The following is a 27,575-nucleotide window of genomic DNA, read 5'->3' on the forward strand; positions in this document are numbered from 1 at the left end:
AGGCAGTGGCACAGGCTGCCCGCAGGGGTGGTGGAGTCACTGTCCCTTGGAGGTGTTCAAGAAAAGGGTAGATGTGGCACTGAGATGGTCAGTGGGCATGGTGAGGATGGCTGGACTGAATGATCGTAGTGGTCTTTTCCAACCATAATGATTCTGTGATTCTAAGGGGCAAACTGAGGTGACCTTCAGCCTTGGTGACATTTTCTGTGGTGGGCCGTGACTCTGGAAAATAACTAACTGATGAAAGTACAGGAACTACCAAGGCTTAGATAGCGAAAACAGAAACACAGTGGAGGGAAAATCAGCACTGACAAACAGCTCTGCGAACAACATGCATCACCACGGTTCTCTAACATTGATCTGACTGTGTGGAGTCAGCCCCTTCATAAATAAACGTAGAGCAAACAGTTTTCATGTCTGGCTTCTGTCAGCTTAATTTATGTTTGTGGGATTTGGTGAAGTTGTGCTGTACCGGCATCGACAGGAGGTGAACCCAGCTCCTCACATCTTCACAAAAGGAAGCACAGCCCCAGTGAAGTCCTTCACAACTCATGATGCATTTTGGACAAACAGCTCTGCTCCCAAGGCTGCCACAGGCTGCGAGTGTGTCCCCATGGCAGTTTGGAGTGCCAGGTGGGAGTGTGAGGGGTCTCTCAGCACCCCGGGGGTAAGCACAGCACCTGTGGCCTGTGGGGGCTGCCGGGCTCGTGCTGCTGGCGTTTCTGGAACGCCCTGCGGGTGACACAGCAGCCTAGGCAGGTGCCAAGTAGAGGCGAGGTTTCACAAAGGCTATTGTTGACTCCTTGGTTCACCATGTAGGGGAAACGTTGCTTGCCGCTTCTTTAGGGGGGAATTCAGCGCTTCTAATTTTAACCACCCAAAAGCCAGGCGCGCTGCATGAGCTCAGGGCTCGCCCCACAGGGAACACGGGCGCCCCTCTCCCTTCGTCCCGCGGACATCAGGCATCAAACCACCGCTTCGCGCCGCGGGTCCACAGCACCGCCTCCCCCGAGGGGAACCCCGCCACCGCACCGGGCAGCCCCGCAGCCCCCCGGGGCGGGCGGGAGGCGCCTGCGCGCTGCGGCCGCTCGCTGTCGGCCCCGGGCTGGCGCCTCCCGCAGCCCGCCGGCGGTTGCTGCCTATTTTAGTCACAGCGGCGGCGGGGGGCCGCGGCGGGACGCGGGGCCGGGCGGGGGCTGTCGGCATCGGGAGCCGCGAAGAGCGGGGGTCTGTGCTGTCCATTCGTCCGGGAAACTTTGTCGAAGGCTCCCGATAGGGGGCACGGGGACAGGTGAGGGGCTGGGGGCGGCGGAACGGGGCTCGGGACGGCGCGGTGCCGCGGCTCACGGTGGCAGCGGGGCGAGGTGCGGCGCCTGCCCCGGGGCGGGCAGGGCGGGCTGCTTGGCGGCTCGTTAATCTTAAAAGCGACCCAGGGGAATGGGTTCCTTGCTTCGTTAGCCGTTTTGGTGCGGGCGCGCTTTGGGCTAAAAGAAAGCTTGGAGGCGTTGGTAGAAAGCGGGGCCACGGGCAGCAGCTGCGACCGCGTCCGGTGGGGCCGTGCCGTGCCTCTGCGGGCGGTGCCGGTCCGGGGCGGGCAGCGCGGCTGCGGTGCGATGCGGTGCTGGCATCGGGCTGCCGTGTGTGTGAGCCCGCGGGACGTGCTTCTCGCAGGTGTGTGCTCTTGTTCGCTGCGCCGAGTGAAAACACGGCGAAGTTTGGCGGGTTTCAGGTGCGGAGGAAGAGTAATTTCTGTAGTTGCCGACGTTTAACTGAAGTGAACTTGCCCGAGAGAGCATAGTGAAATGAAGCATTTCTTACACCGCTTTTCCATTCACGCTTACTTCGTTATGTAAAGGAAGATGGTGCCTCGAACCAGTGTCCTCTAGGAAGTGCACGGTGGGAGCTGGCTGCTCTGTGTGTCCCTTATGAGCTCGGCAAACCCCCTGCACAGCTTCTCCAAATCCCTTCTTGAAGGCATCTGAGGTGTTGGGGACCTTTGGGAATGGATTTCAGAAGTCTGGTCGTGTATAAAGATGTTCTGAGCGCAGGAAAATGCAGCGGCAAACTCAGCAGGGGTGTTCAGTTGCATTCTGAGAATGTATTACTGTAACTCTTTACGAGTGTCACGCACACAAGAAACGTTGGTTAGGCTTTCCTGTTAGCTGTGCTAATTTCTGATAGATTTAGTATTGCGGTGCCACTGAGTTTGTTCACTGTTAAGCTGTTCCTCATTCTCAGGTCAGCCGGCTGGCTTGAGCCTTCAGTCAGCTGGATAAACTCTTGCTATGATATATCTAAACCTATATGAAACAAAAATTATTTGGTAATTAAAAAGTATTCTTTTAATTGTCTTGTACCACAAAACTTTGTGCTATAACACTTATGTTTCAGTTGATGCTACTTCCACCCTTTTCTCCAACGTGGTTTGATGTTGTTTGTACTTTCGTCTTTGATGTTAACATGAAGTCCTGTGCTATACCAGGACAGTTTCTCAGGGGAAATAACCCCACATCAAAGTTGTAAAGGGCTGTTTCTGCCCTTCTAAAATGAAACTTCAGTGCACTGAGGTTCATCTGTTGAACAGCAGATTTTTTGCTCGTGCTGAAACATGACAGTGTTGGAGGTGAAGACTAAAGAATTGGATCTAAAAATCAGAGTTCTCACTGCTGACCTCCTGGCATTAGCTGTGGTTAACACTTTCAGGCCAATCAACTTTCCAGCTCTTTCCAGTACAGCTAGGGTGCTGCAGTATCAAATGTAATCATATGAAGACTTCAAGGTGTTAAAGCTTATAAAAGATAGGCATGTCTAGATTTAGCTTCCCAGGTTGTAATTTAGGCAGCTAAATAGTCGGTGCAAATGCTCAGAAGCACTGAACATCCCCTTGTTACAGTTCTGGATGCTCTACTGACAAAGATGGTCCAGTGACTTGGTCGGTGATGCTAGAGAAACCCTTCTCTTGTGCTGCTTTATGACTGCTGGGTCATGGAATCATAGAATATCCCAAGTAGGAAGGGACCCACAAGAAGCCCCTGAGTCCAACTGCCAGCTCTATGCAGGACCATCCAAAAATCAGACCATATGACTGAGAGCATTGTCCAGATGCTCCTTGCAAACTGAGGTCATGACCACTGCCCTGAGCAACCTGTGGCAGTATCTTACAACCCTCTGGTGAAGAGCCTTTTCCTGATACCCAGCATGGATCATGACACTGGAACCTGTGGTTGGCAGGAGCAGAATGACTATCATGGGCTATGAGTCTTCAAATGCATGAGGTGTTCCAGCCAAGCCTTAGGAGAGCAGGGCATACTCTGTTCTCTTGTATGCACTGCAAAATGTTACATCCTGATGATTGGTAGCAACTCAACATAAAGTTTGTTCGTGCCTTTGTGAGTGACTGATGCAGGAATCAAGTTGGGAGAATGAGCTCTTAAGAACAGAAATCAGAGAACTGTGGTGTTTTTTTTGGTTGTTGGTTTTGTTTTGTAAGAATTAGATACTTTTTTTTTTTCTTTGAAAACCATTTCAATGTAGGGACAGTGTACACCATGTCCTTGCAACGTTTGGTCCTGCTAAATGTCTCTGTGTGTTCTGTAGCGTGCCTTATCTGTGACACACTCTGGGCAACTGACAGCTATAACAGCTATGAGATGGTTGAATTTTCTTTCCTGGTGTCTTTCTGCCCACTGCTTTAAAAAGGGGCTGAGAGACGTTTTCAGGCATTGCTTGACTTGCTTAAGTCCTGCACACAAGGTCACTGGGGGAGGTAAGAGAATGGATGGATGGCACTGAAACAACATTAGGTGTTGAAGAGGTGTTCAGTGCAAAGAATTAAAAAAAAAAAAAAAGCCTATATCTTTTTAGTTGATGTGTCGAGTTTTTTAATTCTCATTTTCTTCTGGAGTTCTGCAGAGTCCTGCAAGGTTGCTTATAGGCAGACCAAGTTGTTTTTTGCATTCTCTGGTTAATTAATGCTAAATAATATGTTGCTTAGCAGACCCCCAAATGATCCTGCAGGAGAGCCAGATGTTGAGGCTCTTTGTTGTTGTTTTTTGTTGTTGTTGTTTTTTTTCACTTTGTGGTGTGTTGGCCTTTTTTTTTTTTTAATCGAGGAAACAGCATTGTTCGTCCCTTAGGACCCAACAGTCCTTATTTAGAAGAAGGACTCTGTGTGTTTTAAGGAAATCTTACCCTAAAGAACCCTTTTTTGCTTTCAATTCTTATGCAGGTTAATCTCCCCTTGTGAACTATTGACTTGGCCTGTGATCTTGGGGCCATTCAGTAAATGGGAGACCAAAAAGGTGATTCTTATTTGTGTAGGCCGTGAAGGAATACCCTGCAAGTTTCCCTGAGCAATGTGAGTTATAGCAGCTAGTGTTTAAACAGTGTTGTTTATGCATGCCTTCCAAAATTTGAAATAGACCACTCTTGAAGCTTAACACTTAGGTGAAAAAGAGAGAGTAAAGTGTTACTGAACTACAGAGATCTAGCTTGCCCTTCGAAAGCTTTTTTCCATGAATGTTTCAGTTTGATGTGTGTTTGCTGTTTTGGTTTTATTTTTGTCTTCTCTTTGCAGGATTCTTCAAGATGGACACTACGGCAATCAGCCCACTCACTCCTCTGGGCGTTATTCCAGACTTAAAAAATGCCACCTCTGTGCCTTTCAACGAGACTGCATGTGAAAACTGGAAGGAGATCCATCATCTTGTTTTCCACGTGGCAAATATTTGTTTTGCAGCTGGCCTGGTTATTCCGACGACTCTGAACCTTCATATGATTTTTCTGCGAGGTTTGCTCACCGTAGGTAGGTGACTTGTTATGGAGAAATGTGCACCCTCCCTATTTCTGCCACAGGCAGTATTAGAGGAGCATCTCCAGATTACAGTGAAATTCCAGCATGTGTCCACGTACTCTGTGTACTGCTGAAGGCAAGGACCATTCTGACCTGGACAGATATTTTCCAGAATGGTTATTTGTCTTAAAATTTCACAGAGATGCAGTTTACGACTTCAAAACTGCATAGGTGTTGACTTAAAAACAAGTGTGCTGCATTTACTTTAAACTTCTCTAGCTGCTTAAAATTAATTGAATTCCAAATTGCAGTGAAATGCTCATATCCTAAGGACCTTACCTTTTAGGCTTCAAGTAAATACATTGGCTGACGCTCTGGCTTAGTAAATCTTTAACAAGTAAGGTTTTCTTTGGAGACCTTTGGACCACAGATCTTCTTGCATTTTGAACAGATACAGAATAAAAAATTGTTAAGATGAGGTGGCAGCTGGAAGCGAATTCACTCTGTGGGCAGCGGAAGATCTATTCCCTATGGATATTTGTCCTCTGCTGCTCCACAGTGTCACTCCTCCAGGCTTATTGTCCTCATTTCTTCCTAGTCTAATTTAGCAGCTGATCAGGACCCATCACGTGTTGATTTCTCTGATCCATATGTACATGCTGCCTGGCCAGACACCCATACAGAATATTGAGTTCACGTTCAGCATTACCTTCAGGGAAAGACAGGGAAAGGAAATTTAATTGCATATCTGATCCCTGTTCTGCATGAATATTAAGGGAAAATATATGTCTACATCCATCTCTATTGGACATGGCTGAATTTGGCCAATTGTTTCGCATTTATCTGCAGGGGACTCACTGATGCATAACCTATCATCTGTTAAGTACTGTTTTCGTAGGCTAAAAATAACATCCCTGATCATTAAGCATGCCTTATCTTGTAAAACAATTGTCATTATTCAAAACAAAGTAACTGAAAAAGAATAAGCATTTGAAAATTTCTCTTTGATGTCACACCAGAGGATTCTAGTTCCTGCTGTGACTTTGTCAAAATACAGTGATGATGCCTCCCTTTCATTTTCAAAAATATCTGTGCACGACTTCAGGAGATTTCTGTGCAAGTACAGCTCCCTAGTTAGACATGAATGTCTCTGATGCAGATAATGAGCATTCGTTTCTAGGCTGTTGTTTGTCTAATTAATGCACTAATCAAGTTTTGTAAGCTGCTTTTTCTATGTGATTTTTAGTAACAGACCGTCATGGGCTGCACCTCTCTGCTGTCCCCAGCCCCTTCTTGAATTCTTGTTGCTCCAATATTATAGCCTTATACAGCAGGACTGCAGTCCCAGTGCCTCTTGATGGCATTGTAGTCATTACTCATGCTACCACTGCATATGCTGATTCACAGAGCCTAACTGTAGTAAAACTTTTGGGTGTATTTGCACTCAGCAGACAAGCTCCTGATGATTTTATAAGAGAATGTGTTTATTAGCCAGTGAAAGTTAATTTCCTTTTTTAATTTTTGCAGGATGTGCATTGTTCATCATTTGGGCTACACTCTACCGTTGTGCCTTGGACATAATGATCTGGAATTCTGTGTTTTTGGTGGTCAACCTTTTACACTTCATATACTTGGTGTATAAAAGAAGACCGGTATGTACATCAGCTAAATTGCACAACCAGTCTATTAAGATGCAAGAAAAAAAGTTTTGACCATATTTGCTGGACAAACCTATTGTTGAATTCTGCAGGAGTTGTTGGTTGACTTAGTTCAGAACAACTTCAGTAAGGATCCAGGCCATTAGAATGCTGTTAGTCAGTCTGATTCTGTACGTATTTTCTTGAAATCCATATTCCTGAAAAGTGATTTGACTTCAGAATTTACTATTGGCTGTTTTTTTTTTTCTTTTTTCTTCTGATAGTAAGGAAAAGGTTACTTAGCTTCTTAGCCAAGAGACCAGAAACACTTTTGAGTTCCCCTTGTTCCTGTCTTTTGTAATTTTGCCCACCTTTCTACTTGTAAATGCATATGCACATCGATCTCCTGAAATAAAGTCTTACTAAGATATTTAAAATTGAACACTCCAGAACAGTAATTGCTTAAACTAAGGAGTTTGGGAAGGACAAAACTTTCCTATCTGATCTGTATCCATAAACATCCCCTGTGATGAGAAAGCAGACTGGTAAATTAGAAGCTTCCAAATAGACTCCTACTTCAATATTTATGAATGACCTTCATACTCATTACTTTGCACACAAGTGTGCTCATCCGTATGTTTTTACTGTCACGTTCTTTTAAAATGCAAATAAAAGATAAGTGAGATTCTGCTATTTTTTAAAAAAGGAAAGTAAACAACAAAATAAAATATTTTTGCCCTTTCCTCCTCCTATGCTTTCTTTTAGCTCGCTCATTGTATTCATTGAGTTTTGAGAGTCATAGCTGAGAATTTTGCATCTCCCTTTGTTGCCTTCAGAAGGGTGCATTAAGATACCTTCCTTCAAATGCACCATAATTATATATTTGAAATACAAACCAAAACCAGAGGATACTTTCCCCTGCCTTCAGCTAAATGTATACCCAATAGAAAGGTATTCTGTTTTTATTATTCATCCAGAGTTGCATTCTGTCTCTGCAAAATGATAAGCAACCTAACCTTCTGCTGGTATATGCATGTCAAAACTAGATAACTTGTAATATAATATTTGCTGTTACATACTGCTCAAATCTTAATGAAGTGCTAAGTGTTCAAAGTATTAATATTATGTTCTGTGGTCTGCAAAGTCTAAGGCATGTGGATTTGTAACATGAAGATTACAGGAATACGTGGTGTCAGATTGTCAGGTTTTGAGCAGAATAACCTTGCTTTTACTTAAAATCAAGTGTTTTCCAGAAGCGTTTAGCATTTGATACAACAAAACTGCTGGAAATAATCTCTTCGCCACATCAAAGCAGTGCGGAGAGTTGGAGAGGAAACTCAGATTCAGCAAGGGCAAGCCTGGAGTCCTATACCTGGGGAGGAATAACTACATGCATCAGTACAGATTAGGGGGTGGAAAGGATGGGTTAACTGCTGGAAAGCAGCTCTGCAGAGAAAGACCTGAGTGTCCAGATGGACAACAGGTTGACCATGAACTAGCAGTGTGCTCTTGTGGCCAAGAGGGCCAGTGGTATCCTAGGATGAATTAAAAGAGTGTGGCTAGCAGGTTGAGGAAGGTTCTCCTCCACCTCTACTTTGCCCTGGTGAGGGGTCACCCCTTTGTTTCCCATATGGGCAGGATGTGACATGAGGGACATCTGGAGATCTGGTCTTGACCAGATCTAGGGAATGAAACTAGGGATCTTGCTGGAATCATATTCTGTATGAAGCCTCTGTAAACACTCCAGCTGAGAGTGACATTACTACTGGAAGAGTAGTCTTAAAACAAATGTCAGTACAGTTGACTTTAAGAATGAATGACAACCTCTTGACATTCTCTATAATCTTGGATAGAGAACAAATTAAAATCTTGAAACCATTACCACCTGTGCCTTTAGTAAATCTTTAGTTCCTTCAATCTTATTCAGTATTGAACCGCTTTATACAGATAGGAGTGTGCAGGAAACAGAAATGTTAAAATGTAGGAGGAATATCAAATACTTGTAATGGGAGGGTGCTCTGTGTAGGCATCAGCTGTTCTCTTAGGTAGTCTCTCTCACATACTGATACTGAAATACTGCATAGTTCATTCCAGAAATGAAAGGCTTCTTAAATGAAGTGTGTAATACTCAAGCCTAACGATTAAGAGCACTTTCAAAGAGTACAAATAATTACTTGTCATTTCTACTTCTGAGGCAATAGGTTTACTTTAGAAAAGAGTAATGAGGAGTTGGAGTCACCTTGTTTCACTCTATCTACAAGTTACACATCCAGCTTAAGGTAGTTGTCCAGGGTAATTCAACCCACCTACCTAATAGCTGCTGGGAGGTGTGATATTGCCATCCCTCTCCTTTGGCTTGAGAATAAGTCTGTACAGCTATTGCTAACTACTAACCTATGTTTATGTAGTAATAGTTTGATGATTGTATTTCCCTGCTGTTTTGTAGCAGTATAAGGAAGAAGTCAAATAACTTAATGCTTACATAAACTGTACTGGGATCTGTGGTCTGATTCTTGGGAATTTTGTATTCCCACCACCACTGCAGGTGTGGTGCTATGGTTTGTCAGTATCTCTGAAAATGGAACTCTACATTTTTAGTAGATCACATGAATTTAAACAGTGGTGGAAATTACATGGAAACAGGGTAGCATCCCAAACAGTGTATGAATCACTTTGTTACAGGCCATGAGCAACAGGATTACTTGAAGTGATGTGTGGTAGTCACACATCTTTGTAGCTGTTTGACGTATTCTATTTACTGTGAACTGTAAGGCAGTTTTTTAAGTGTTTTTCTACAGAAAGCTGGAAAATGCCTAAAAAGGAAGAAAGGAAATTATTAGGAACTGATTTTGAATGAGTTTTGTCTTTCTGCTTTTTTTTATTGCCCATTTCAGAATCAATTTTATTTAGTCATCCTCACAAATTACAATTTTAAGGAAAGAAAAGAATGGAAGAGTAATTACAAGCTAGTGATATTACAAAATGAATAATTAATATTTCCAGTTGTTAAATATTTATTTTATTAAATGGAGTATGCAAAATGCAGTGAGTTTCTTTTCTGACTGGAAGATTATTTCTGTGGGTTTGATTCCTTGGGGCTTCACAGATTTGGCTTTTTTAGTCTGAGTGGAAGCTGGAGGATTCTATTCAGTGTCCGTACAGAGCTCTGACTCGGAGCTTTGGCAGAATCCCAGAATATTTCAACCACTGCTGAACAAAACATTACACCTCCCCGTATGGCTCATTTGGAATATGACCCATGAGTATGACTGGAGAAGCAGTCAACTATGCACGTGAAAGGTGAATAGTCTGTTACAAGCAAGACCATCGAAAGTATGCCTACACTGCTCAACCTAATCAATCTTTAGGAAAGTAGTTGTGCCTTCTTCCTCTTATGAGTGTTAAACGTTAGAGGAAGATCATGAATTGTGTACTCAGTTAAGGGAATGATTAGCATTCCAGGGCCGAATCCTCTCCTCATGCATTGCTTTGGATTCAGGAGTCTTGGGAGCTGCTTGTATTCATCTGAGGAAGGAATTTGTCTCTCTTAGAGTTGCAGTGGTGATGGATAGACAGAGGTACAAATTAAATTGATAGATCTGTTAAAAATGAGGGAGCTCCTCAAGGTTGTGGGGAAAAAAAATTGCCTAATGTCTTGTGTATGCAGAACATACTTTGAAATTAAACAGTTCAGGGCAGTCACCAGCATGAGAGACACAGGCATAATGGAAGGAGTCAAGCAGAGGGCCATGATGAGGAAGGGACTGCAGCCTCTGAGGAGAGGCTGGGAGAGCTGTGACAGCTCAGCCTGGAGGAGAGAAAGCTCAGAAATCTCCTCACTGTGTACAAGTACCAAAGAACAAGGTGCAGTGTGGACAGAGCCAGACACTTTTCAGTGGTGCCTAGTACGAGGGCAAGAGCCAATGGACACAAAATGGAACACAGGAGGTGATATCTGAGCATCAGGAACCACTTTTTACTGTACAGGTGGTAGAGCATTTGTCCAGGTTGCCCAGAGGGGTGGTTGAATACTGTCAAGGATGGAGATTCTAAAGCTGTTTGCACAAGGTACTGGGTGGTGTTGCTCCAGGTGGCCCTGCTTGAGCAGAGACTTGAACAGGATGATCTCAAGAAGTCCCTTCCAACCTGAGACATTCCATGATTCTTTGACTTTATTGCTAATACTGCCTGAACAGTTGTATTCCAGCCATCCTTTTCACAGTCCTGGCAGCATTTCTGTGGCATGTATATTCTGTGGTATTATAGGAAAAGGTAATCCATGTAACAAAATACTGACAAAGTAATGAAATTAATCTAATGAAATGTTTTGAGGAGACAGTGAGTCACATTTGATTGAAGCATACGTATGAACACATCAAAAAAGTAAATTAACAAAACCTAAATATTTTAATATGGTTGTGGGTGGTAAGTGTTAACAAAGTTAATAGTAAATTTTGCTATGTATAATGAAAAAGTTCTCAGAAGTTCTTGCAGGAGTTTTTCATTTTAAGCCTTTGAAAATAGGTGTTGGTGTCTGTTTTGCAGTAAGGCTGCATTATTTTTTGGGTAGAAGACTGCAGGTTTGGGATATTATTTTGTTAAGCTTTTGTGGAAAATGAAGGCTACTAAGACCATTCTGAGATGTCATGAAGTGGTAATGTCAGTGTCACCAAAGCAGCCTTATCTCTTCCTGTGTAGAAATTTAATAAATAGCTGCATACTGTTTCTGTGGGATTAACCCACCATCTATGCCTATGTGTTTGTCGGTTCCAAAGCGATTGCCATGGGGTTCAGTTGCCTCTATGTTGGGATAGATGGCATCCAGTAGCTGAGTCTATGGGTGATATTCTTCAAATATGGTTCCATAAGTCTGCTTCAGCTCAGTTTGTTCTAAATGTAAATAATGGTTAAATGTCATGATTTTTTTTATTTACTGTTCAGCACTTATATGTAATTCTACCAGAACAGGGAGAGTTTTTGATGTGAAATATAAGTCTCTTAGGGCTGAAGACTAGTATTTTTTTGTCCTGAAATAGTTTTCTGGGAAGGAAATTGTATGTACTTCAGAGTTTGAATTCACTGTGAGCCTTAGTTAGTCCAGGAACTCTCTTGGTCATTTCGGACCGCATCCTACTCCAGGCACAGAGTACTCAGAACTTTCTCAGTTTGCTCTGTTTGCTGCCATGAGCTGAAAATTGACTCCTGAACTTCTGTGTTGCTTTATTCTTCCCTATTTTTAATATGGAAATAATAATAATAATAAATAAAATAATCTAGAAGATGTGTAAACTTGGAATATTCTCAGCTGTTGAAGTGGTAACTTGTTTACTTCTTTTTCTACTATTTTTCTTTCTTGGTTTTCCTTTTGTTGTTGTTGTCATTGTTCTATTTATGTATCACCTTGTCATAATCTGGTGCTTATTTCTAATTTGTTTGTTCAAGCATCCTCTGCTCTAGGGAAGGCCAGGACTCTGTCCTATTCCCTGCTCCCTTCATTCAGGAAAGATCTCCAGGCTTGGTATTTCAGCCAGCTTCCTTTCCCTTACTGCTGCTGCATGAATTTAGGTGGGCTCCTAGATGCAGGATGTTCAGCTGGCAGTAGTATTTTTCTCCCACAACACACGTGTGTTGTAATGATGTGTTTGTTTTTTAGGACTCATAGTCCTGCTTTTCTGCTGCAGGTAAGCCAAGAAGTAAGGGATGAAAGATTCCCAGGAGAGCCCAGGAGATAGCCAAAATGAGTTGTGGGCATGGTGTGGGAAGTACAGGCAATCTCATTATTTTCCTGTGTAATTCTGGTGCAAGTTCTATGCACTGGTAGATCAGATTAAGTCTCAAAAGATTCCATGTGCCTGATTCACCATACTTCTTATATGGAATAGTTGTTCCTAAAGCACCAGATGGCTGGGGTTGCTAGTTTTAGCTAAGGTTTTGGTCGCCCTGTCATAGGCAACACTGTGGATAGATGTCACATTCACCAGTTCTTTTCTTGCCTAAACATAAGGAATATAAAGATGTTACTCAGATTTAGCAGCTAAAGCATGCATGCAGTATTACCCTTTCTTGGCTAGACTGTCTCTTTGCATTGATGTCTTTGGTGTTTGCATTCTAGATCAAGATAGAGAAAGAGCTCAGCAGCCTGTACAAGAGAATGTTTGAACCACTCCATGTGCCTCCAGAGCTATTCCAGAGATTAACTGGGCAATTCTGCAACATTCAGACTTTGAAGACAGGTCAAGCTTATGCTGCAGAGGATAAAACATCAGTTGATGACAGGCTAAGCATCCTGCTGAAGGGGAAGTAGGTGCTATAAAGCTTTTTACGTGTTGTGTGATGGTTGAATTCATGAGAAAGTTGGTGGATATTTGTGTTAAGTGTTACTGTTTGTTGCACATTATGGTCTACCACCACGTAGTATACGTCCATATGCTATTTTTGGTATTCTTTCCAAATGACTGTGATGTCTCTTAATGCAAATACATTGTACCTTCATGTGTGTGTGCAGCTGTATTGATTTCAATGAGGATTACATTCTTACAACACCGAAGAGTCTTCCAGAACAAACAAGAAGTTCGTTCTAGTTTTAAGTGTCTAAGACTTTTCCATAGTGCATTCTCAGGTTTAAAAGTTAAAAAATGTCGTGCATGAGGGAAGGAGAAAGTAACCATCCATTAGGCTATAAACCAAGAGGCCTGTTGAAATTGCTTAATTACACTTGTACATGCAGACAGAAAGGGGAAGGTGCATTGCCCAGACCTAGCTGGCAGACCCAAATGAGAAAGGGTAAAATAAATTGCCATGTCTAGGCTATGATCTTGAGGTTCTTGCTAAGTTATGCCCAGAATTTTAAGCAGTCTCTGTTATTGGGAGTGCTGACATCAGGTTTCATCATTTTCCTTCAAAGTCATTAGCAGCTCATTCCTGAAGCTAGTTATCTAAAGGAAGCCTGATTCTGAGCATCATGCTTTAGACCTTTTTCCTTTTTGACAGTTGTGTTTTGAGGCTGCGCACCACATCAGGCAACCAGAATTGGCTGTTAACCTTACAATTGGATTTGGTGGAGGTTCAGGCAGAAAGTAGGTTGACTCCAACTCCAGAAGATGTACATACTTCAATCTCTTGCCTTCTGCATTACCATTGTCAGTAATCATATTCAGATTTAGATAAAATAAGTCAACCTCCATGGTTTTGAAATGATGTTTCATACTTTCTTATTTTCAGAATGAAGGTTTCTTATCGAGGGCATTTTCTGCATAATATTTACCCCTGTGCCTTTATAGATTCACCTGAATTTCGATCAACTCAGATGAACCGGGGTGAAAAATTCCAGGTACACTTTGGCTTAAATGTCATTGGATGTGAGCTAATGAGACAACTAAAAAAAAATACTAATAACCAACACAAAGCAAAACTCAAACACAACACACAAAAACTCAGAGTAAACAAATAAAACCGACAACAGCAAACCTTAAATATAATTTTAGGAAGTACTGGACTATTTGGCTGTGTAATTTTGCTGGCTTTCTAATAGTGGTGTCTGATGCTGGACCACGTCAAGAGTAACTTTTAAAATGAAATGCTGCAAAACGGTCTTATGATGGTGTTTACTGAGCAGTCTGTCTTTTCCTGTTATTCTCTTTCATTTTACTGTTTGCAAGCTTATTTTGTGCTGGAAGATTATTTGAGACTACTAATTTATAGGTGTGAGTTTTGCTGAGGTGAGACGTGAGCAGTCTCGTCGCTAGTTCAAAAAGAGAATAGGGAAATTAATTACATTATAATGTAATTACTAAATTCATTACTAAAATGAAAGATTTAAAAAAAATGCAAGAACTAGTCATAAAAGTTGTAAAAACAGCATGAATTGAAAGAGCTTGCACTGTTTAGAATTAAAATATTCCTAGGGGAACAACAAGAGTATGTATTTTTAGTGGTGGAACAATAAGGATGTATATCTCTAGCAGTGTAATTATACTAGAACATTAATGAATATATTACCACAAGCTATTGTCTAAAGATACTACTATTTGAGAGTTTTTTTTCCACATACTACTGAAATCACTGTTTACCTCTTACTGTTCTTCAACTGTGTGTGTAATATTGACTGCCTGTGTCTGGGCTGGATACGTGCCTGCTGATATCATAGCAGAGGAAGAGGGAGGAAGAGTAGGGCAGAATCTAAAATCAGTGATTGATGTAACATGTTCCAGTCAAGCACTAGGCTTAGTGCCAAAGGAAGATAGTTGTCAGGATGTATTCATTTCATGGCAGCAAGGCGTCCCGCAGTGCTGTACCCCTCTTGGTACCATCTATTTCTTCTATAAATTACTAGATATGAATCAGTTCTGCTGAAGGGAAAAGACTCACGCCCCTAGTTGTTCCTGCCTGAAAAATTATTGCAGTCTTGGCACTTTGTGTATCCTTCACTTGTGAGGTTTGCTTGCAGTTTGCTATGACACACAAATGTTCTTGGCAGCGCCGTCAACACAGGATGGAAATTTCATCCTAGGGACTCCATCTGCTGGCAATGCCGCCAAGTTCTTCTCAAGCTTATATTCCTCTCTCACAGACTGTAAAGTTAAAACTCAACTATATGTGGCGGTTTTCCATTTTATCTTAGGCTTTATATATATATATATGTGTGTGTGTGTGTATTTATATTGTGTGTGTGTATTTTAGGTAAAGGTAGTTTGTGATAGGACATTATGTCTTCATAAATTCTTCTGAATTCCTTTTGCAAAGCGTGCTGTTGCAACATCCCAGAGCTGATTTCTGTCTACCACTGCCCTCCGCTGGCACAGCTGGACAAGTCTGACCAGGAATTTGTAGGTGCTAATGCCTTCCTCATTTGGCTGCAGCCATCCGTAGCAGAACTCAGTACCTAAGCCAATGGGTCCCTGATCCAAGTGCAGAGAGGTAGTGCTTGTAAGATCCAGAGGTAGAAGAGAAAAGGGCATGACATTTTGGTTTTGTTTTTTACTGTATCCTTTTTTAAACTCTTTCGTGGAAACGTTTGGCTTGCACCAGTTCTTCCTGCTTGGTCACAGTCACGTGAACGAAAACCAAGTAGCATGCAGGCCTGCAGGGATGTGTCATCAGCATATATATATTTGTATATGTATATGAATCTATTGTAACATAAATGTTTCTGTTTTGGAACTTCTGAGAGACTTTCCCTTCGTGTTATCTCCCACCAGATCTCTTGGAAAAACAAACTGGTCTGTTTATCAGATAAAAATCTGATGATAATAACCATCTGAGAAGATTTAAATTTGTAAATACAATTTTCTAAGGGGTACCAAAAAAGTTATGTGGGTTTAAATTTATTTTAACTAGAGGCACAAATAAGATGGTAGCGCTTGTTTGCAAGCAAAAGAGAAGGGCTAATTCTGTGTGTGTTTTCTCAGGTCACCATTATCGCAGATGATAATTGCAAGTTCCTTTGCTGGTCCAGGGAAAGACTGACATACTTTCTGGAAACTGAGCCATTTCTTTATGAGATCTTTAAGTATCTCATTGGCAAAGATATTACAAATAAACTCTATTCACTGAATGACCCAACCTTAAATGACAAGGTAAGCAATTGCAGTTTCGTTTTGGAATTTACACACAGGTAAATGTATAGTTGCTTCAACTTTAAAGTACCTTTTTATTGGCTGCTGAATTCATATTTGTTGCCTTTTAGTGACAAAGTGTGAGTCAGTGCAACGTTTTTGTCAGCCATTGATACTGGTTATTGCTAGCACTGCAATGTGCATGAAAGGTGAGTAACAGATTCTGAACAGATTGGCTAGTCAGCTGGTGGACATGGTGCCCAGTAAATAGAAGGTGCTTCTTCCTGGATATCTTCTCTTACTAATAAATGGGTACCTTGGTACAAAGAAGCTCCAGGACATTTTTAAAAGAACTCCCCTGCTGGAATCAAACAGCTGTGTTAATACATCTTGCCAAGAGGAATAACATCAAAGTGTGTTTGTGGTTTGCAAATATGAGGGGAAAAAAGAAAATGTCGGGTTGATAGTCAGTGGAAGAAGGCATGAAATCCATATAAATACCTTTGCTAAGGACTCTGACTGCAACTCATTCTTCTCTGAACGTAGCGGAAATGTGTTTTAGGTGTCATGGTAAATGGCCTGTTTGTAGTTGTGGATATATCGATTATCTTACTTTACTTTCATTTTGTCTCCTTCCTTAGTTACAGGGCTTTTCAACATTTGCACGGGATGCCACTCAGCTGCTGATAGTGTTTTTTTTATTATTTATGTACTCGCTGTAGGATTCTCATACATAATTTATTTGATGAACTTTCACCATCATTTGTGAGAAGCTTGGGAAATTTTAATACAGCGTTTTCATATTCTGTATTTATTAACTTGCACTAACTCAAAGCAAAAATCCTTATCAGATTGCCCATATATAAATCATAAAATCATAGAATGGCCTGGGTTGAAAAGAACAACAATGATAATCGAGTTTCAACCCCCCTGCTATGTGCAGGGTCACCAACCACCAGACCAGGCTGCCCAGAGCCACATCCAGCCTGGCCTTGAATGCCTCCAGAGATGGGGCATCCACATGAATGTATATTAAATAGTTATTTCTGCAAAGTTGTGAATTTACTGGAAAAAGATCCAAAAGGAGTGGCTGCCACTGCTACTTTACAAAATATATCAGTAGGCTTCATGTGTAATGTATTTATGATTAATTAAAAATTGAAAGTTTTCTGAATTTTCAGTAGGCTATGGAAAGAGAAAAATAAAGGAGCATTGAAGGGACAGTTGTTAAAGCACTGCTTGTTCTGCCTTCTGGTTAAGGACATACAGAATTACGCCGGTCAGTGAAACAGAGGGTTACCCTGTCTTGCAATTAGATCCTCAAAACTGTTTCAGATCCTTGTTTTCATTGATCATCTGAGGTTGTAAGTCTTACTAATGCAAGAAGATAAGTGATCTAGCAGGAATGTACCATCTATAATGTACATCTTATAAAATATGTGGTTAACTCTTTTTGAAGGGTGGATGGTGAAAGGATGGCAAGAAAACAGGAAAGAAATGTTTTTGTTTTTTAATACAGTACACTTGTGCAGACAGTCGTTTCTGGAGTATGGCATCTGGAACAAACGTAGTACCACGCTTCCTTTTTACACTATGGGTTGCATTCAGCCAGCATCTCCTAGGTGACTGCTGTTTCCCACATTCCTTATCAATTTTCTTTTTTTTCCTATTTCTCTTTTTCCTCATCTTTTTTCTTTTTTTTTTTCAATTTCCTATTTATTGTCGTCTTCTCTACCTTTCTCTCAGCTTATCTGTCCCATTTCTTTCACTCTCTTCTTTTCTTTTTAATGTGTGGATGACTTCAGGTACACTAGGATGTTGTTACTATGCCTGGTGTACAAAGCTATCCACAACACACTTGTGTTGCTGACTTCTGGCATGAGAGAACTGCAGCAATAGTATTTCTTGACAATACCACATGGAATACTCAGTGTAAGATCTTAATTTGTTGATTTTAAGTGAAAGGTCCTTATCATACCTTCCAAATGTTAAATCCTTGCGTTGTGCTGCAAGCACAGGTATTGGTGTCATCACATGGCAGTCCTCACTATTGAAAATGCTTCTTTTGATTGGTGTTCAGTTGTATCTGCAGAGCCTGGAAAGTCAAATAGACGCCCAACCCAATGGGCTAGGTGAGATCAAGGCTGAAAGGGACTTTCTGGCTCTTCATTTACCCTGTCTGTGTTTATCCATATGGGGTTCAAATATGGCTTCATAACATGCAGGTGTGTCAGTATGAACAGAGAAGTTCCTTTTAACTTTATTCCAGCTAACAGCAGCTTTGAGTTATTTATACACTGAGTATATATTTCTTTCACAAGTCATTTAGAAGAGCTAACACCATATACAGATATTTGGCTTCACAGTCATGTATATTTCTTCATTAAACGATATTTTCACTTTAACTTCAGTTTGCAGCAACTCTAATTTTAGTGAAAGTAATCACATGAAAGACTATTTTAACTGTTGCATCACAAACACTTCAGAAAGCAATCATTCTACATGAAATGAAGTTTTAATTCCTGACTGTTAAAGTTCAGTAGAATTGAGTTATGCATGATGCATTTGTCATACATACTGTACCTTTCAGCCACACCTGTCTTTCTGACTCTTAATAATACCGGATGAGATGCAGTGTATTGTTTCATATTAATGTGATGGAAGACATCTCAGAAAGAGTACTCCAAGTAAATGGAAAATCCCAAGATCTTTGCATAGAGAGTAATGGTCACACAACACATTTTATTTGTTTTCATCAGAATCAAGAGCCAGTTCATAAGATAAAATGTCATGAAAGTCCTACGCGACTGCAAAACATACCTGAGCGATGAATTGCCAGATAATAAAAAGAAATTTGTCTGTAGGAAAATACCTGAGAAGTCAGTACAAAGAAGAATTAAAAGTGAATAATTCATGGCTGTTGATGTTCTAATTCCAGTATATTACTGGCATCTTGTATCTGCATTAAATCGATTTACACTGCATAGAATCTTTCGCTATTTCTCGATTCAAAGTCACAGCTGAAACCAGACTGTCAACTACAGAAGGAATAGCTATTTTCTGTTCCAATTTTTAATTTACTTGACCCCTTTAAAAAAAAATATTATATATTTTTTAGGCCTCAAAAAAGATTGATCGGCAGCCAAGTCTTTGCTCACAGCTCTCTGTGATGCAGATGAGGAACAGTATGGCCAGTACCAGTGACAGTGAGGATGGCTTGCAGATGTTTCTTCGCGGGACTTCCTCTTCATCTTCTCTTCGTGAGTGCTCAAAAATAGTACATACCGGTTTTGAACACAGCTTGGTTGATCACTAAAGATGGTTGTAGAACTTCTGTTGTCTTCAGTGGCAGCAGAATGTAGCTTATGAGATGCTGCTGTAAACCAACCAAGTGTAGGGAGTTAACGGTAGGGAATCTGTAAATGCGTAAGGCTTAGTTTGCTAACTGAAGCTACTTCATGTAGACAGTGGAAAAAGCAACATGTATTGCAGTCATTTGCGGTACAACATGAATGTATAGATATAACATGGAATGTTTATAGCAATGAGGCAAAGCAGTGTGAATGCAGTGCCTGTCAAAGTAGTATCTCCTTTGGTCTGTGACTGGTGCTTGTAGAAATTAAAAAACGCTTACCCTCATCAACTGGGTGCTCTGCATTTCCTCTGAGGCAGATTGCGTTGGCAGGGTCTGGAGAGAGATGGTGCACAACTAATTTTGAGGCCACCTGGAAAATCTCCAAACGTGCTGTCAGGCTCTACTTTCTTGTGCTTTGTATGATGGGATCAGTACAGAACAGACAAAGTGAGGGAAGCCATGTCTGACCTTTTGCTTCCAGCCTTGGAATTTATGCCTTTAGAGAATCCTTTTAAACAATTCTTTCTAGGCTTTTGTTCTTGTTTACATTTGTGAAAATTAAACTTAAACAATAGTCTGAACTCAGAAAGCAGATTTTGAAAACAACAACAACAACATTAGATGCTCAATTGTCTCATTTGCCATAAGCTGTTTAGCAATTATAAGGGATCACATAGTATTATTTACTTTGATTCAGGGAATATTTTTTCTTGGGTAGTTAGAATTTAGATGTATGAGGAAAAGAATCACTGGCAGTTATTTATTGTAGCTAAACTCTGCTGAAGTTGAGGAAAAAAAGGTACTTCACAATGTAATTGTTCCATTGTGTTCCTCACAGCTCTCACCCAAGAGCTCCTGCAGACTTGGAGGGCCTATCTGTTTTCACTCCTTACATTTAGTCTGCATTCCTAGAGAAAGGGAAGCAAAAGCTGTGCTAGTGTTTCACCCTGCTAGAATGTCTAGAGTGACAGCTGCTATATAGTTGTTAAGGGTTGGTGAAAACTTCAGTGTTATTTTCTTCATTTCTCCTCAGCTTCCTGAAAGAACATTTAGAATCACAGTACAGTTGAGTTGGAAGGGACCTCTGGATCAAGTCCAGCACCATACTCAAAGTGAGGTCTACTATAGCAGGTTGCCCATGGCCGTATTTGGTCAAGCTTAAAATATTTTCAAGGTTGAACATTCTGTACCTTCTCTGAGCAACCCACTCCAGTACCTTCCTACCCTCGTGGTGAAAAACATTTCCCTTACTGCAGCTTATGATTGTTGTCCCTTGTTCTTTAATGCATGCCTCTGAGAAGAATGTGACTGTCTTCTTTTTACTGTTCTGTTAGGTGGATGGAGACAACAGTAAGATTCGCTGTGAGTCCTCTGTTTTGTAAGGCTGAGCACACCCAGTTCTCACAGCCTCTCTGTGTATGCCATGTGCTCCAGCCTGACCACCTTGGTTATCTTCACTGCACTCTTTCCAGTATGTCCATGACTTTCTTGTACAGGAGAGCTCAAAACTGGACACAGCACTCCAGATCCAGGAGAAAAACCATTTTCTTTGATATGCTGGCTGTGCTTTTGCTAATACAGCACAATTTGTGAATGACCTTCTTCACTGCAGAGGCACAGTGTTGACTTGTATTTGGTTTGGTGTCCACCGGGACCCCCAGGTCTGTTTCTGAAAAGTGACTTCACAGACAACCAGTGCCCAACCTGTAATGCTGTTTTAGTTTGTAGTGTCTCAGGTGCAGGAATTTGACTCTGAAGTTCATGTCATTTGTCCAGCCTCTGAACGCCCATCTGACTGGCAGCTCTATCCTCTGGGATATGGTTTCCCCCTTTACGTGGCTGTCATGAATGAATTGGCAAGTAGTGCTCTCTGTTCCATCATCCAGGTCATTAATAAAGATATGCTGAAGTTTCAGTACCTTGGTACTGAGCTGTGAGGGACACTGCTAGTAACTAGCTGCCAGCTGGATTCTGTACTGCTGTTCACTATCCTGTGATGTCAGCAATCCTGCCAGTTTATACCCGTGCTGTAGTCCAGTCTGTTTCTCAACAGTTTTGCTGGATGGATTTGATGGCAGGCTGCTCGGGGCCTTGCTGTGGTCCAACATTCACTACATTCTATCCATAGGGCCAGTCATCTGTTACACAGAAGGTTGGTCAGGCTGATGAGGCACAATCTGAGCATGGTAAATCCATGGTGGCTGTTCTCAGTGATGTTGCTGCCCTTCATGTGTTTGGACACAGTTTCCAGGAATGTAGGCTCCAGAATCTTTCTGGGAACCTCAGACTAGGCTGATAGAACAGTAGTTCCCTGGATCTTTCTCCTTGTTCTTTTTGAAAATGGACGTGACGTTTACCTTTTTCCTCTCTTCTGATTGCTGTGACCTTGCAAAGGTGATAGAGGGGGTCTCGCAATTGCTTCAGCCTCCCTTAGCACTCATGGATGCAGAACAGGAAGTTGCAGAGTCTCTTGTGTGGCTTGTTAGCGTTAGTGGTCCCTAACTCAGTCCAATTCCTGTAAGTAAAATATCAGTCTCCCAGTCTCTGCCACTACATTTGCAGACCTGGGAAGCCTCGGGACAAACTTTTACTTTTAAGTTAAAAACTGAGTCAAAAAAGGTGTGGATTGTCTCAGGTTTTCCATGTGCTTTCTCCCTAGATCCTGTGCCCCTCTGAGCCGTGGCCTCATAGTTTCCCTGGTCTTCCTTTTGTTGCCAGTGTGTTTGGAGAGGCTCTTCTTGTTGTCTTTCACTAGATCCAAGTCCAGCTGAGCTTTGGCTTTCCCAGTTCCATCCCTGCATGTGTGCACCATGTTTCTGTATTCTTCCCGAGCTCATCCTTGCTCTCACTTTGTATGTGTGTCTGAGCTCTGTCAGAACTTTCCTGTTCCTCTGTGACAGCCTTCTGCCACGCTTGCTCGACTTTCTGCACTTGAGAATGAACTGTTCTTGTGTTCTGAGGAAGGTGTCCTTGAAGATCAGCCAGCTGTTGTTGGGTCCCTTTGCCCTCGCGGGCCGTGGCCCCATTATTTCTGCCAAGTAGATCCCTGACTAAGCTGCAGTTCACTGTCCTCAAGTCTAGGGCTATAAGTCTCCTATTTGTCTTGCACACCTCTCTTAGTATCTTAAAATCCACCAGCGTCTGGAAGATGCAACCAAGGTTACTGTCAGCCTTCACCTCCCTGATGAGTTCTTCCTTGTTCGCCAGTGACAGGTCCAGCAGAGCACCTCCCCTAATCGGATCATCGATCGCTTCTGCAAGAAAATTGTCTACTACAGTCTCCAGAAACCTCCTGGCCTACTTGTGCCTGGCCCTGCTTCCACCAGACATGGGTAGTCAGAGCTCCCAAGTACCCAGGCCTTCAACTGTGAGACATCATCCAGCTATCTGAAGAAGGCTTCCATCTACTTGCTCTTCTTGATCAGGCAGCAGATACCTGCTGTGAAGTCTCCTGTGTTGGTCTGTTCTCTGATCTTTACCCATAAGCTCTCAGCTGGCTTTTCACCTGTTTCAAGGCAAAGCTCTATGCACTGGAGCTGGTCCTTTGCATAGAAGGCACTTAAACAAATTGGCACTCTCAGAAGCCTGAAAGAAATTGTAAATGTGTATTTGTGCAATTAGCTGGATTTAAAATTCTCTTTCAGAAGCAGAACACTTACACCAGTATTTCAGCTTTGGGAGAAAGTAATCTAAATGCTTGACATTTCCAGCTGTAATTACATTAATTCCTGAGATGCACCCGTTCTTAGCAAGTACTTGTTAAAAACACTTGTTGTATGTTTCCTGGTTTGTGTACCGTATTTTTTCTGGTGTGTGGTGTGTGCTTTCCTCAACAGAGAGATTGAAATTTCTTTTATGTTCTGAAATAACAGTTGGCTGTGCCTCTGCCACCACACCACTGGCAACAAGAGGTGTGATAACAGCATCTGGAATACAACGTGTCTTATTACGTTTGGGGAGGCAGGGGGAGTTACCCATAATGCAGTGTAAAGTACACCTCAGGAAATACTATCAGTTGGTGGTTCTTTGCATTTTGATTAATGTGGAATTTTGACTCCTGCAGTTGATAAAAGATGTTTTGTCTGACTAAATCATAACGCTTTAGTCTTTCTTTTTGCCAAAATAACCTGTTAGTTTGTTTTTCTTGTGTAATGCTGTTGTCCAGTGATGGGCTTGCTACCAAGGTGAGCTCTGTCTGAAGATCTGTGCTGACATCGTGCTGTGGCCATGTATGTACTTTTTCTCAGATCACAAGGAAAGAAGAAAAAAGCTTCCATTTACCTTCCCACTGTTCTGTTTTCAAAAACCGTCAGTGCTGTCACACAGCACAGTCAGTCTTTTTTCATGTGTGTTTTTTAATTTTCAGTATGAGGTACGTATGGAGGCATACTGCCCCAGTGCTGTGTTCCCCTGGATTCTCCTGCAATCACGCACTGATTTCTTAAGAACAAACAAGAAAAACCCAAGCAGAATATTCAGTGAGGAGCATATGGAAATGACAGCTGTATTTCTTTTAGAAGAAGCAGCAACAAATGAGAGAAATGTAGCATACAAAAGTTCTGCACAATTTCTGTCTTATCATTGCTGGATGACCAAGTGCGTGGACAGAAGCTTCCCATTACAGATATGATATTTGACTACTACAACTAAAACAGATCTTATTCTCTTAATTTCCATGTTCTTGAAAACGTGAACGTTTATTATTTTGTATAATCCAAACATTTAATTATGCTTTTAGCTGTTCTGAGAATTACCAATGTTGACTCATTTTCTAAAGAAACTGATGTAAGGCTATTTTCAAAGTGCTTAGCAGTGGAAGAGTGAAAAATTCTAAAGAATTGGCCACAAACTACAATTACTAACAAAACTGTGTTTTGAATTTAATTAATTAAGAAACCCGACTAACTGTTTGCTTTTATATTAAGGAAATAACCAACACGAGTTCTGTAATGCTTACGGAGTGAGTCATTTGCAGCATGATGCTTTCTGTTGATAACATCACATTAACTCAGCAAGCGTCCTCCAAAAGGTATTAAAGTGAGATTTGTGTATTATGGTACATGTGCTTGAAATACGTGATCCATCTGTATGCGACTTGTTAGTAAATGAAATTGATTTATCTCTTTTTCCAAAGTATGAGGTAAGCAGAAGTAGTTAAACTCAATCAGAAGGACAGATTCAGATGGCTTTCAGTCCTTCAAAAACATTTCATTACTGGGTTCTGTTCAGTAACTCTATTGCTTGATAGTCGTACTTACTAATGATATAGTTAGTGTCTTTTCATAGCATCACAGAATCATAGAATGGCCTGGGTTGAAAAGGACCACAATGATTATCGAGTTTCAACCTCCCTGCCACGTGCAGGGTCGCCAACCACCAGACCGGGCTGCCATCAGCCACATCCAGCCTGGCCTTGAATGCCTCCAGGGATGGGGCATCCACAACCTCCTTGGGCAACCTGTTACAGTGCGTCACCACCCTCAATGTGAAAAACTTTCTCCTAATATCTAACCTAAGCCTCTCCTGTCCCAGTTTAAAACCATTTCCCATAGTTCTATCACTATCCACATTCATAAACAATTGCACCCCATCCCGTTTATATGCTCCTTTCAAATATTGGAAGGCCACAATGAGGTTTCCCCGGAGCCTTCTCTTCTCCAAGCTAAGCAAGCCTCATTCCCTCAACCTTTCTTCATAGAAGAGGTGCTCCAGCCCTGCTACACTTGCTTTAGGTCACTCAAAGTTGCTGATCTATGAATCTGAATTTGTAAATTTCTGAGCTAAGCAGGAATGTAGAACTGTTTTGTTTAGATAGTATGTTTATTGGCCTTTTCTCACTGTGTGCTTGCCATGTTGCACTCAGCTTATGGGCTATAGCAAAATCGGGTTTCATAGGAAATACCATTTTAGTAGGTGTTTGAGTTTAGCACCTCAGGAGAGTGCAGGAGCAGCGTATTGAAGGCCTGCATTTGAGGTCTGGTTCTGTCTCAAACTTCTGTTCAGCACTGGGTGGAGGCATGAACAGGCAAGGTTTTGTGGTTGTGGAAAATAAGGGTATGACACTGAACCAAACAACAGCATTAGACCTGATATTGGAACCCTGCTTGGCAGTTACAGCTTCTTTCTTCTGATTTCTGAAGAGAAGTAAGCACTTTGAAACAAAACCATTCTAAAAATTGCAATAAACCAATCTAAAACTAAAAAAAAACAGAAAAAAAGAAAGCTGAAACTGTAATCCAACACTTTCAGGCATCCTTTCACCTTTGAGTGTAATTGGTCTCCCACCAAGGGCAGTGTTACAGCTAAACCTTAGATTTAGATAGCTAACTGATGTGGTTGTCACATGTTTAAAAGGCCATCTGTGTAGAAAGGAGTGCTTAACAATTCCAATTCTTAAAAATGTGTGAGTAATCCTTTATCGTGCCCGTAAAATAGCATTTTGAGTGCTAGAATAAAATACTAATACGTTTTTAACATAAAAATTCTAGAAAGCTAAACAGCATTTGTGTGAATGTCACTTAAAAATGCCATACTGTAACACTGGCTGGTCTTGCCTGTGGCAAGTGTTTGTTCTTTGTGTGAGATACACTGCAGAAAGAAGTTCTTCCTCATCAGCCTCCTCAGCAGAGCGCTTTGCTGTGTGTGCCCTTTTTTATGTAGTGAGAGCAACCCTGAATTGTGTGATAGCTATTCATACTTTTTTCCAGAAAATGTGCATTTGTAGATTGTATGCAGGTGATCAGTCAGACAGGACCACTGCCTCTTGCTCTTTTCTTCTGGAATAGTGTTTCAGAGATTTCCCTACTCTTTTGGTTGTTGGTAGCTGTTCAGCTGCCTACAACCTTAAGGCAGATAGGGCTGAGATCGTGTACCCATGTGAGGTTAGCCAGCAAATGTAAGAGTTATTTCATGGCGAGAGCAAGTATACAGTTGTATGGAACTTCTGTATGTAGGCAACCAGTCCTTGCGTCCCTTAGGAGAAAAATTTGAAGTCTGGGAAGAAAACTCTCTCACTGCATTGTGGTGTTAGAAAGCAGCATTCCTTTATTCCTCGCAATACATACTGAGCAACTTGACAAAACAAGCACACTCCCTCAGAATCAGGTTCTACATCTAAACAGTTAAGACATACATATGCAATATGTTTGCATATATATTCATGATTTTCCAATAACTCAATCATATATGCTTATGTCCCTCTGGGAGTGTGCAGTAGCAGCCTCCTGTGGTCTTCAACCACTTACTTTCTCCCTGTTTTTACATCATCAGCTTCATCACAGAGACTTCTGGCTGACCCGTAGCTGTTTTTCCCCAATTTGGCAAACTTTTTTTGTTTGCTAGGCCACAATGAGCAACTTTCTATCTTAGTGCACTCTAATCCAAAACAATATATGAGAAATCTGAGGAAGAGGTCCTTGCACCTGGTGGATGCAAAGGTATAAGGAGTCTATTACGGCTCCAGTGCTTCTTGTGAAGCAGAATCGTTGAGAAAAACAAGGCTGTTCACACAGCAAGCAAAGTTGAAATGGAAAGACTTAGAATTAGCACTCATTGATTCCTTTTGCTAAATGAATATATTGGTTCTTAAACTGATATACTGATCCCCATTACTGAACAAACTAGCCTGTATCAAGTCTAAAAATGAGAAAGTGGTTCACAAGGACACCGAGGCGTGCATCTCAAGCAGTCAGGTTTTGCACTGAAGCCTATAGTGGCTGTAGGATTTGAACCCTGAAGGTGTTCCTGCTGCATGTCAGCTTGGCTGTCCTGCACCTAGGATTTCTTCATGCCTGTAGCCAAATAAAAAAGACACCTTCAGTCGTAAAATCCTCTTATGAGAGAACTAGAAAAGGATCATCAGAGTCTATACTCTGTGTTACAGATTGGTATGAATAGCAAGTATGTATTGTTAAACTAATTGCTAATTTCTTTGGCACTGTGGCAGGCCCAGGCCGGACATCACCCTACCTGAGAACTTCAGCAAAGATGAAGCCAATAGAGGAAAGCGTTGAAGATGACGTCTTTGAAGCACCGTCAGCTGAAAAGCTTGAGCTGCAGCGGCTGCCTTGAACGAATCTGTCATCTGATGGTGTAAGAGCTTGCTCAAAGCTCCAGGGCGAGAGGAAGGAATCTGGAAGCTAAGAATGTCTTTCTGTCTTTGAATTTACCACACCATATGTCAATGGCTCCTAGACAGAAATGTCACAATTTTACTTCTAAATAAAGAAATAAACAAA

General features: G+C 41.6%; 1 protein-coding gene across 1 annotated transcript; it reads left to right on the forward strand.

Moving 5' to 3' along the window:
• Positions 1-919: 919 nt before the first annotated feature.
• On the forward strand, positions 920-27,575 carry BVES (blood vessel epicardial substance). The gene is made up of 8 exons (NM_001001299.3): positions 920-1,291; positions 4,577-4,804; positions 6,320-6,444; positions 12,542-12,729; positions 13,651-13,759; positions 15,837-16,004; positions 19,102-19,243; positions 27,284-27,575. The coding sequence occupies exons 2-8, from the start codon at positions 4,588-4,590 to the stop codon at positions 27,406-27,408; spliced, it is 1,074 nt and encodes a 357-aa protein (NP_001001299.2). The 5' UTR covers positions 920-1,291; positions 4,577-4,587; the 3' UTR covers positions 27,409-27,575.

This window comes from Gallus gallus, chromosome 3 (genome assembly GCF_016699485.2).
Source record: "Gallus gallus isolate bGalGal1 chromosome 3, bGalGal1.mat.broiler.GRCg7b, whole genome shotgun sequence".
Lineage (NCBI taxonomy): Eukaryota > Metazoa > Chordata > Aves > Galliformes > Phasianidae > Gallus > Gallus gallus.